This window comes from Loxodonta africana, chromosome 25 (assembly GCF_030014295.1).
Source record: "Loxodonta africana isolate mLoxAfr1 chromosome 25, mLoxAfr1.hap2, whole genome shotgun sequence".
NCBI lineage: Eukaryota > Metazoa > Chordata > Mammalia > Proboscidea > Elephantidae > Loxodonta > Loxodonta africana.
Genome location: NC_087366.1, coordinates 17,039,114 through 17,051,990, shown reverse-complemented (window position 1 = coordinate 17,051,990; position 12,877 = coordinate 17,039,114). Strand labels below are relative to the sequence as shown.

The following is a 12,877-nucleotide window of genomic DNA, read 5'->3' as shown; positions in this document are numbered from 1 at the left end:
TCTTGACCATGCAGGCCTCCTCTCGGCTCCCTGAGGACGAGTTCCTCCTGTCCGTGTCATCTGCCACCACCAGCTGTGTTGCAGGGCCCCTTCCAGGCCTGTTGCCACTGGCTCTGTTGCTGGACCCTTTATGGGCCTCTCGCTGTCTTCAGTGTTACAGTCCTTGACCTGTGTTACGGCTCTTTTAAGAGGTTCCTCCTCTCTCTGCACTCTTCTCTCTTCCTTCTGCTTCTGTGCTGCTGCTTTTCCCGTTTCTTTCTATCTGCAAAACCTTTCTGGCAACTCCTTGTCAATTTCAAGGCATGGCCCTTCCCAGCAGGGGCCACAAACTGACCAATTCCCTCTTGGTAGGCCACAGACACTTCATTTGCATAGTAGTCTATGGCAGTAGTCACCTCATTTGCATAGTCTATTGACCAGTCCCTGCAAGGTGTATACCAATTGCAGGCCGAGACAGAAAGTATCCAAACTGAGTAGTTTATGGCTTTCCCAGGAAATGTCAGTCAATCTGGACAAAAGTAACAAACCTTCTAGGGTAGAAAACTAGGGCAAAGGTAACTGCTCAGGTCTTAGGAGGAAAATCTCTCAAGCTGTTTTTAGAAAGGATCATGGCAAAAGGCTCCATAAAGGAACTTATTTCACCACAGGTCTCATTTCATCACATCTTTCTTCCATACATGGAGCAGCTGGTGGCTTTGAACAGCCAACTTTTTGATTAGCAGCCGAGTGCCTAACCACTGCACCACAAGTTAAATTTTTCATGTAAATTTAACTGATAACATCTTCAAAGATCATATTTCCAAACAAGGTCACTTTGACACATACCAGGGTTAAGAACTCAGCATAAATTTTTGGGGGGGACACAATTCAATTCATAACAGTTTTGTTGGCTGAATCCCACCATGACCTCACAGTGCTCTTGTCTGAGCTTTTAGCTGGTTTCCTCCATGTCATCCCTAAATCAAGAGTGTCTAGGCCTCCTGATTGCTAGTTGAGTCTCCCTTCCTCATGCCAGAGTTTGTGTGTCTTTAAAATTGTTCCCCTCTGAAGTTTTTCATTGAATGTAGGAGTGTTGATTTATAATGATAATGATGAAATAATGCTATTTTATACTGTGCTGTATTTTATGCTTTTCTCTCTCTCTTTTTTTTTTCCCAACTGACATTCTTAGGATAAGAAAGAGAAAAAAGCTTCAGGTTCTACTAGTTCAGCTTACTCTATAAGATCAGTTTCTTCAGAGAAGAGAAAACCGGTGAGTGTTTAGATATAACTAATTCTAAAAATGGTTTCTATTAAAGTTTTAATGTGCAGCGAAGGGGTTTATAATATAAATTTCCTCCCAGGACTCTTTCATTAATTTGTCCTTATATTATACTCACTTTTTGATAGTCAGTAGAAAGAAAACCGGTGTTTGGTTTTTCTTCCTTTACCTATAAAAACTGTTTAACAAGTTCTTTCTTTCATGTCCTAACAGACCACCATGTTGGAATAGACCACAGTGGATACAAGTGTAGACATTTTTAAATCTTACTATGTTTATGGCTGTGTTTGATCTCTTTATAATTTTCTTTTGAGGTAGCAAAGGCAGATGTATTGTTTTGTGTTTTTAGATTTGGAAATTGAGACCCAGGAAATTAAGTGACTTATTTAAGGACACAAAATTGTGTACAGCGACAGAGCCAAGTCCATAGTTCTCCATCCTCATACAAGTAATTGGAAACTGTGCAGCAGGCTAAGCACATTAAGCTAGTACATTGCTGAAGGACTTCAGACGGTCACACTGAAGTGTGTATTCAGGGTAGCCACACAGTGTTTTTACAAACGTGCTTTTGTTTGTTTTCGTGTAAATTGCTCTTTCACTTTATTGGTGATGTATTAAACCAGACCAAACCTGTTGTTGTGGAGTTGATCGCAACTCACAGTGACACAATAAGTCAGAATAGAACTATCCCATAGGGTTTACCAGGTTGTAAATCTTTACGGAATCAGAGCAGCTGGTGGGTTTGAACTGCCAGCCTTTCAGTTAGCAGCCGAGCACCTAACCACTGGACCACCAGGGCGCCTCGTTGCTGTATTAACCTCCTTAAAACACTAATTTTATCGTATCTCTCCTGCAAAACCTTCACTTACTTTTTAGTTTGTCATTTAGGACCGTCTTAAATTTGGTTATACCTTAACTTTCCTTCTTTTTTTTTCCCCTTCTTCCTCAAAGGAGTTCCTCTGCTTCTAGCTAGGCTGGTTTATACTTTGCTGAATTTATACCAGTCATCTCCAGCTTCTTAGAATGCCTAAGGATCCATAGCTTAGAATGCCCTTCTCTTTTACCCATATTTCAATCTTTGACATATATTTTGTTCACCTTTTTTCCTGGGAACCTTCCATCTTTTGGTGTTGGATATTTTTGAACTTCTTTAGCAATTACTGTGTTTTCTTCGTCTTTGACACTTAGCTGTATGCTTATAATGGGCTGATTAGTGGTACATATCCTTTTACTTTTCCCTTCCTTATCCTTTTACCATACTCTAAGCTCTTTAGGACAGGGATTGTATCCTTTTTCTCTCTTAGCTTTCTCGAGTCTAGCCCTGTATCCCCAGATACGCAGAGAGACAAGATGGTAGAGAGAGCCAGGCAGATGTAGTTTCAGATCATGGCACTGCTACTGACTGACTCTGACGTTGAGCAAGATTCTTAGCTCTGTTTGAGTTTAGGTGCTTTATCTACAAAATATGGATATAAAAATATCCGTCTCACAAGATTATTGGGAGGATTAAGTAAATTATTATGTTGAGTCTATTAGCTAACACATAAGTATGGAAAAAACGTGGCTTCCAAATCTCCTTACCTGCACCCACAGTGCCAGTGCACAATGTATATTTTATAAATGGTACATTTTTTTCTTTCAGAAATCAGATCATACAGATACTCTGTACTGTAATACAAAAGGAAAACCAGAACTCAAAAGGTAAATTTCCCTTTTCCTCAGTATCTTTTGACTTTTATGGCTTAGACTCATGAGACTAAGTATTTAGATTTGGAAAATCCTTTATTTACTTGTATTAGTACTGTTTTATATGCAAATGCTCTGGCTATAATGTTGATTATACTTAATAAATTTTCTAATGTTATTATAAAATCAAGAAAAAGTGTTAAAAGTCTATCAAAACTCTTTATGCTGTATAAATGACAATTTCTATAACATGTAGATTTTTATCTCAAGTAATCTGATTTTGGCACATCATTGTGTGCAACGTCATTATGTGTGCAGATGGAGAGTTACAGGACTAGTTTAGAAGTTTTGGATAAATTATTTTTCTATAGTACCTGTCATGAGAATATGTAGCTCATTGAATTGATGGGGCTCTAAAACTGTGTTAATCAACTAGGAGGTGGCTAGAACTAGAGAATGTGGGGGAATAATGAATAATGAAAATAATTTTTCTTTAATTTCTGCATATTTTAGATAAAAATTTCAGAGAACTGTGTGATAAAGAAATTTCTTGCCACTAATAGGGTAAATCAGGTTTCTAAGATGTATAATGCTTGACAACAGTGTAGTTGAAAAGATCAAGGTTTCTTTAAAAATAGAGATTGTAGGAAGACAAGTAAAATGGCATTAAATCTATAAATAAAAGTTCTGCTTTCCAAACAAGCCAAATTATTGTCTGCTTAAAAAAAAAAAAAAAAAAAAATCATTTTACCTCTGAACTTTCTTCAGTTTTTCTTCTGAATCATCTGTTTTTTTGCTTGTTTTGTTTTGTGATTCATTGCCTGTACATGATTTATTGAAGGAGATTCTGGGGCAAGTTTTATGTTGACTAACACATTATAGATATTTCAAACCAGATTTTTAATGCCTTTTGCCCTCCTTTTTTTTTTTTTGTTTTTTTTTGAGTGTCGAAACATTGCTTGGCTTTTTGCTGGTTGCCTTTTATTTAAGAGCACATTTTTCTAGCCTTTGATCCTATATTCATGTGGAAGAGGGTGATGCGTTAACAGGCCTGTGGTCTCTATAAGTTCCCTTAGACTTGCTCACACAGTCTTTGGGAGGAGGAAGAAATAATGTTCAATTCTTTTGAGAACAGGATTTAAGTTATTCAAGGATGCATTGAAGTTCAACTTGGCTTCAGTATTTATTCAAAACCTGCTGTTTGGCTTCAGCCTTTGGAAAGCTGACTACCTATTACAACAACATTTCTGCATGACTGGTCAATGACTTGCCACTGTATAGGTTACCATCGTATCTAATCAGGGTAACATCAGTAATGTGAACAAGGTTTGCCATTTGAATTTATTGTTAAATAGCTGAATATTCACTTTCAGATATTAGCATGCACTCTAAATATAACTTGTAGTGAAAATTTAGTCAAAGACAAGCTATAAGATATACAAGATATTTTAGTACTGCCTTGTCATGTATTTACAGGATAGCCAAACAGTAGGATATGGGAGCTATTAAATATTTAAAAGGTAGCTTGAACAAAAGAAAGCTCTAATATTGTCCTTAGCAGACACCAATATCAACCATGCAGGATTTCTAACAACCATTGGTTGCTTGCAGAGACAGTAGTTCACTTGCTCTTGTTCACTTGTTACATGCTTTGAGATTATATATATTTCTTATATGACATATGGTATCTTCAGTTAAAATCTCCCTCTTTATTCAGCCCCAGGCTAAGCACTGAAATTGGCATGCAAATAGTGAAAGCTGAGATGCAGATAAGAAATTAGAATTTCTTGGTCCTGAAAACGAGTTACATTGGTCTGTTACTACCATACTAGATCCATGGTTGAAGTATACATAAATATATTAACATAAAAACATAAACGAGGGCAATAATCTTAAGCCTGATTCTGAAAATTTAGAAAGCATTTCTTCCAGCAGTGCATAGTTTCAGTTTGGGATTTTTTTCAATAATAGTGCACCATCACCATTGACCAAATCTTTAAGTCCAGGAGTTAAAGAGAAAATACAATTTTACTTCAGCTACTGTTAGAGAGATGACAGTATTGCCATCAGCACTGCCCAATATTGTCAGAATTAGCCGAACGCGTTTTTCTTCTATTGATCTGAGTTGAAGGTGAGTGTCTAATTTAGTACCCTAAATACGCATTGTGATGACCAGTAGAGCAATCTGACAGCTGATGTGTTAAGAAATTATTGTTCCTATACTATCATATTTTAAAATGTTGGTTACTAAATTGTTAAACGGAAACCCTGGTGGCATAGTGGTTAAGAGCTACGGCTGCTAATCTAAAGGTCGGCAGTTTGAAGCCACCGGGTGCACCTTGGAAACTCTATGGGGCAGTTCTGCTCTGTCCAGTGGCGTCACCATGAGTCAGAATTGACTCAATGGCAACAGGTTTGGTTTTAGTTTTTAAATTGTTAAATAATCTGATGATAATGAAATTTTTAACAAAATTTTGCATTTATCCTTATATTCCAGGAATTTGGTATAGGATAGTGATATTCAGCTTCAGCGTCAGCTGAATATTGATTTTAACACTAAGTCATTCATAAAAATGAACTATTTGCTGTATGTCTAACTTATACCTAAGAGTTCAGAATTTAATATTTTAGAGAGCAAATATAAAACTGCATTTTCTTAATATAGCATTTGGCAAAACTAGCTCATAACCCATTGCTGTTGAGTCAATTCTGACTCATAGCAACCCTACAGGAGACAGTTGAACTGCCCCATAGGGCTTCCAAGGCTGTATACACGTACCTCGTTTTATTGCACTTTGCAGATATTGTGTTTTTACAAATGGAACGTTTGTGGCAACCGTGTATCGAGAAAGTCTGTGGGTGCCATTTTTCCAACAGCATGTGCTTGCTTCATGTCTGTCACATTTTGTAATTCTAGAAATATTTCGGACTTTTCCATTATTGTTATATCTGTTACAATGATCTGTGATCAGTGATCTTTAATGTTACTGTTTTAATTGTTTTGAGGTGCCACTAACTGCACCCATATAAGACAGTGAACTTAATAAATGTTGTGTGTATTCTGACTGCTCCACCGACCAGGGGTTCCCTGTCTCTCTCCCTCTCCTTATTCCGTGAGACACTAAGAAGGCCCTGAAAAGGCCTCCATATTCCCTGAGACATGACAATATTGAAATTAGGCCAATTCGTAACCCTATAGTGGCCTCTAAGCATTCAAGTGAAAGGAAGTGTCGAATGTCTCATTTTAAATCAAAAGCTAGAAATGGTTAAGCTTAATAAGGAAGGCATGTTGAAAGCCAAGATAGGCAGAAAACTAGGCCTCTTGTGCCAGACAGCAAAGTTGTGAATGTAAAGGAAGAGTTCTTGAAGGAAATTAAAGGTTGTTCCAGGGAGCACATGAATAAGAAAGTGAAACGGCCTTATTACTAATATGGAGAAAGTTTTAGTGGTCTGGGTAGAAGATCAAACCCGTTACAACATTCGCTTAAGCCAAAGCCTAATTCACAGCAGGGCCCTAACTCTCTTCAATTCTGTGAAGGCTAAGAGAGATGAGGAAGCTGCAGAAGAAAAGTTTGAAGGTAGCAGAGCTTTGTTCATGAGGTTTAAGAAAAGAAGCCTTCTCCATAAGATAAAAGTGCAATGTGAGGCAGCAAGTGCTAATGTAGAGGCTGCAGCAAGTTATCCAGAAGATCTAGCTGAGATAATTGATGAAGGGGCTACACTGAACTACACTTTTTCAGCATAGAGGGAACAGTCTTATACTAGAAGAAGATGCCGTCTAGGACTTCCATAGCTAGAGAGAAGTCAATGCCTGCCTTCAAAGGACAGGTCGACCCTCTTGTTAGGGGCTAATGCAGCTGGTGACTTAAGTTGAAGCCGATGCTCATTTACTGTTTTGAAAACCATAGAGCCCTTAAGAATTTTACCAAATCTACTCTGACTGTGTGCTATAAATGGAACAACAAAGCCTGGATGAAAGCCCATCTGTTTACAACATGGTTTACTGAATATTTGAAGCCCACTGTTGATTCCTTTCAAAATATTGTTGCTCAGACAATGCATCTGGTCACCCAAGAGCTCTGATGGGGACATACAAGGAGATTAATGTTGTTTTCATGCCCATAAATCAAGGAGTAATTTTGACTTTCAAGTCTTGTTATTTAAGAAATACATTTCATAAGGCTTTAGCTGCCATAGATAGTGATTCCTTTGATGGATCTAGGCAAAGTAAATCGAAAGCCTTCTGGAAAGGATTCCCCATTCTAGATGCCATTAAGAACATTTGTGATTCATAGGAGGAGGTCAAAAGGAATTTGGAAGAAGTTGATTCCAACCCTCAGGAGTGACTTTGAGCAGTTCCACACTTCAGTGGAGGAAGTAACTGCAAATGTGGTGGAAATAGCAAGAGAAGTAGAATTAGAATTGGAGCCCGAAGATGTGACTGAATTCCTGCAATCTCATGATAAAATTTTGACAGATGGGGAGTTGCTTCTCTTATGGATGAGCAAAGAAAGTGGCTTCTTCAGATGAAATCTACTCCTGGTGAAGATGCTGTGAACATTGTTCAAATGACAGCAAAGGATTTAGAATATTACATAAACTTAGTTGATAAAGTGGAGGCAGAGTTTGAGAGGATTGACTCCAATTTTGAAAGAAGCTCTACTGCAGGTAAAATGCTGTCAAACAGCATCACATGCTACAGAGAAATCTTTCATGAAAGAAAGAATCAATGCGACAGGCTTTATTTTTGTCTTATTTTAAGAAATTGCCACAGCCTCCCCAACCTTTAGCAATTACCACCCCGATCACCATCAACATCGAGGAAGCCCTCCACCAACAAAAAAATTATGACTCGCTGATGGCTAAAATAGTGGTTAGCACTTTTTAGCAATGAAGTATTTTGTAAAGGGTGTACATTTTTTTTTTTTTTGCATGCTTAAAAGACTACGATATAGTGTAAACATAATTATATGTTTTGGGAAACCAAAAAAATTGTGTGACTCTCAAAATTGCAATATTTGCTTTATTTTGGCGAATTGGAACCGAACCCACAATGTGTCTGAGGTATGCCTGTAAATCTTTACAGAAGCAGACTGCCACATCCTTCTCTTGCGGAGTGGCTGATGGGTTCGAACCACTGACCTTAGCAGCCAGGTGCTTAACCACTCTGCTACCAGTGCTCCTAAACTAGTTCATAAGGGCTAGTTTTGAGATTTACTTTGTTGGTCTTTAAAAAGTGTTGTAATGTTGAGTTTTTATTATGGCCATATCGGCTGTGGTGCATGGATAGCATAATATACAGCACATGGCTTTTGTGAAGAACAAATAAAATAGAAATATGATAATGCTCAGAGAATTGTAATATCCTGTTAAAACTTAAAGATTTGTTTTTTGTTCCTTATTAACAGATAAGTAAAGGTAGGTGTTCTTTTTGAAAGAAAGAGATAGCAAAGAAAATAAAATCAGTAGATGACTCAGGTAAAACTCCCATAACAATTCTGTGTTGTTTATAGTTTGTTCTTTCATAATTGATTCTTTGAGAAAAATCATGGATTGAATCCTTTTCTCCTGTACCGGATTGTAAGCTAATTTGGGGCTAAGGACTATGTCTGCTTCTACAGTGCCTAGGAGAGTGATGGGCATTTAGAAAGCACTTGCAAATTTATTGATATAAATGAATGGATTGTGTTTGAAATTCTTTTTCTCTTTCTTTCTGACTACAAAGTACTATCTACTTTTATTAAGCAGGAAAATATTATCACCTCCTCTTGTTGGTAATTGTCGTTATGTGTCATCAAGTCAGTTCTGATTCATAGTGATCCTATGAACAAAACGCTGCCTGATCCTGCACTATCCTCACAGTTATTGTTATGCTTGAGCCCATTGTTGCAGCCACTGTGTCAATCCATCTTGTGGAGGGTCTTCCTCTTTTTTGCTGACTCTAAACCAAGCATGATGTCCATCTCCAGGAACTGGTCCCTCCTGATAACATGTTCAGAGAATGTGAGACGAAGTTTCACCATCCTTGCTTCTAAGGAGGATTCTGGCTATACTTCTTCCAAGACAGATTTGTTCGTTCTGGCAGTCCATGGTGTATTAAATGTTCTTTGCCAACACCATAGTTCAAAGCTGTCAGTTCTTCTTTGATCTGCCTTATTCATTGTCCAACTTTCACATGCATATAAGGCAATTGAAGGTATGGCTTGGGTCAAGTGCACCTCAGTCCTCAAAGTGACATTTTTGCTTTTCAACACTTTAAAGAGGTCTTTTGCTATGGATTTGTCCAATAAAACATGTTTGATTTCTTGACCACTGCTTCCATGGGTGTTGATTGTGGATTCAAGCAAAATGAAATCCTCGACAGTTTCAGTGTTTTCTCCATTTATCATGATGTTGTTTATTGGCCTAGTTGTGAGTATTTTTATTTTCTTTATGTTGAGATGCAGTTCATACTGAAGGCTGTAGTCTTTGATCTTCATCAGTGAGTACTTCAAGTCCTCTTCACTTTCTTCAAGCAAGATTGTGTCATCCGCATATCACAGGTTGTTAATGAGTCTTCCTCCAATCCTAATGCTGCGTTCTTCTTCATGTAGTCCAGCTTCTCGGATTATTTGCCCAGCGTACAGCTTGAATAAGTATGGTGAAAGGATACAACCTTATGCATACCTTTCTTGACCGTAAACCACACAGTGTCCTCTTGTTCTGTTTGAACGACTGCCTCTTGGTCTATGTACAAGTTCCTCATGAGCACAATTAATAGTTCTGGAATTCTTCACAGTGTTATCCATAATTTGTTATGATCCACATGGTTGAATGCCTTCGTATAGTCAATAAAGTACAGGTAAACATCATTCTGGTATTCTCTGCTTTCAGCCAAGATCCATCTGACATCGGCAATGATATCTGTTGTTCCGTGGCTTCTTCTGAATCTGACTTGAACTTCTAGTGGTTCCCTGTCAATGTAGTGATCTTAAGCAAAATTTTACTTGTGTGTGATATTAATGATACTGTTTGATAATTTCCACATTCTTTTGGATCACCTTTCTTTGGAATGGGCAGAAATATGGATCTCTTCCAGCAATGCATAAGAGTTCCAGTGTCCTCGCAGCATCTCCAACATTTGTTATTTTCAGTTTTTTTGATTTGTGCCGGTAATGTCAGGGTGAGATGGTATCTGATTGTAGTCTTGATTTGCATTTCTCTTACAGCTAGTGATTGTGTGCATTTTTCATGTGTCTGTTGGCCACCTGTTATCTCTTTTGGTGAAGTGTTTGTTCATATCCTTTGCCCAGTTTTTAATTGGATTATTCGTCTTTTTGTTGTAGAGGTGTTGGATTTTCCTATGGATTTTAAGAGATTAGAACCTTTGTTGGATTTTTCATATCCAAAATTTTTTTCCCAGTCTGTAGGTTCTCTTTTTACTCTCTTGGTGAAGTCTTTTCTTTCTTTCTTATTCTTTTTTAAATGGTGCTTTAAAAGTTTACAGCTCAAGTTAGTTTCTCATACAAAAATTTATACACGTATTGTTACATGACCATTCAACGAGGTCCTGTCCCTTCCTGCCTTCTTGTCCTGCCTCCGGACAGGAGCCGCTCATTTGGTCTTGTGTATCTGCTTGAGCTAAGAAGCACACTCTTCACGAGTATTTAATCTTTGTCTGAAAAGTGAGCTTCGGAAATGGTTTTAGTTCTGGGTTAACAGAGCGTCTGGGGGCCATGACTTCGGATGTTCTTCTAGTCTCTTTTTATGTGAATTTGAGTTCTGCTCCACACTTTCTCCCGCTCTGTGAGGGACTGTCTGTTGTGTTCCCTGTCAGGGGTAGTCATTGGTGGTAGCTAGGCACCATGTAGTTCTTCAGGTCTCAGGCTGATGGAGTCTTTGGTTTACGTGGCCGTTATGTCTCTTGGACTAATATTTTCCGTGTGTCTTTGGTGTTCTTCACTCTCCTTTGTTCCAAGTGGGTTGGGACCAATTGATGCATCTTAGATTGCTGCTTGCAAGTTTTAAGACCTCAGGCACGACTCATCAAAGTGGGTTGCAGAACATTTTCTTAATAACTTTTGTTATGACAGTTAAGCTAGATGTCCCCTGAAACTATGGTCCCCAGACCCTAGACCCAGCTACTCTGTCCCTTGAAGTGTTTGGTTATGCTCAGGAAATTTCTTAGCTTTAAAAAAAAAAATTTTTTTTTTTTTTGGGTTTAGTCTGATTGTGCTGACTTCCCCTGTATTGTGTGTTGTCCTTCTCTTCACCTAAGATGATTCTTAGTCTGCTGTCTAATTAGTGAGTTCCGCTTTCCCTCCGTCCTCACCTTGGTAATATCAAAGAATGTTTTCTTCTGTGTTTAAACCTTTTCTTGAGTTCTTATAATAGTGGTCTCATACAATATTTGTCCTTTCGCAGTTGACTAATTTTATTCGGCATAAAGCCGTCCAGATCCATCCGTGTTGTGAGATGTTTTGCAGGTTCATCATTGTTCTTTATCGTTGCATAGCACCATTGTGTGTATGTACCTTAGTTTGTCTATCTGTTAGTCTGTTGATGGGCACCTAGGTTGTTTCTGTCTTTTTGCTATTGTGGATAACGCTGCAGCGAACATGGATGTGCATGTATCTATTCACGTGAGGGCTCTTATTTCTCTAGGTTACATTCCTAGGAGGGGGATAGTTGGGTTGTATGGCATTTCTATTTCCAGCTTTTTAAGGAAGTGCCATATCGTTTTCCAAAATGGTTGCACCATTGCATTCCTACCAGCAGCACGTAAGAGTTCCAGTGTCCCCACAGCATCTCCAGCGCATGTTATTTTCTGTTTTTTTGATTCGCGCCAGTGGTGTCAGGGTGAGATGGTATCATTGTAGTTTTGATTTGCATTTCTCTGGTGGTTAGTGATCCCAGGCATTTCTTCATGTGTCTGTTAGCCACCCGAATGTCTCCTTTGGTGAAGTGCCTGTTCATATCCTTTGCGTGGTTTTAATTGGATTATTCGTCTTTTTGTTGTAGAGGTGTTGATTTTCCTATAAATTTTAGAAATTAGACCTTGGTTGGGTTTTTCACATCCGAAATTTTTTTTTCCCAGTCTGTAGGTTCTCTTTTTACTCTTTTGATGAGCATAAGTGTTTAAGTTTTAGAGGATTTCAGTTACCTAGCTTATCTTCTGGTATTTGTGTGTCATTAGTTATGCTTTGTATCCTATTTGTGTCATGTATTGGGGCCTCTAGCATTGACCCTATTTTTTCTTCTATGATCTTTATATTTTTTGGCTTTGTAATTAGATCTTCAATTCCTTTTGAATTACTTTTCGTATGTGATGTGAGATATGGGTCCTGTTTCTTTTCTTTGTAGATGGACATCAGTTTTGCCAGCACCATTTATTAAAAAGACTGTCTTTTCCCACTTTGTCAAAGTCCAGGTGACTGTAGCTGGATGCATTTACGGGTAGGTTCTGGACTTTGCTCCATCGGTCAGTGTGTCTATTGTTGTACCAGCACCAGGCTGTTTTGACTATCTTAGCTGCACAGTAGGTTCTGAGGTCACGTACTGTGAGTCCTTCTACTTTATTCTTTTTTTTCAATAGTGCTTTACTTATCCAGGACCTCTTTCCTTTCCATATAAAGTTAATAATTTTCCATCTCCTTTAAGAATGCTGTTGGTATTTGCATTGTATTTGTAGATTTCTTTGAATAGATTTGACATTCTGACAATGTTGAGTCTACCTATTGATGAGCATGGTATGTTTTTCCATTTATGTGGGCATCTTTTGGTTTCTTGCAGTGGTGTTTTGCAGTTTTCTTTATATAGGTTTTTTACATCCCTCATTAGATTTATTCCTAAGTATTTTATTTTTTTAGTGGCTATTATAAATGGTATTACTTTCCTAATTTCGTTTATCATTCCCTTTAATTTTATTATTTTTGATATGCTAACATTTTG

The 12,877-nt window shown here is 37.9% G+C and overlaps 1 protein-coding gene across 16 annotated transcripts in view; it reads left to right on the top strand.

Moving 5' to 3' along the window:
- SWT1 (SWT1 RNA endoribonuclease homolog) overlaps positions 1-12,877 on the top strand; it is a 124,325-nt gene that overhangs the window by 8,759 nt on the left and 102,689 nt on the right. For all 16 annotated transcript variants that reach the window (XR_010319370.1, XR_010319373.1, XR_010319371.1 and 13 more), the window contains exons 3-4: positions 1,172-1,252; positions 2,904-2,962. Coding sequence is in view for 10 of the 16 variants with exons in the window: in XM_064276509.1 (XP_064132579.1) it covers positions 1,172-1,252; positions 2,904-2,962 (140 nt within the window). In the remaining 6 variants the exon portion in view is untranslated. The remainder of the gene's footprint in view (positions 1-1,171; positions 1,253-2,903; positions 2,963-12,877) is intronic.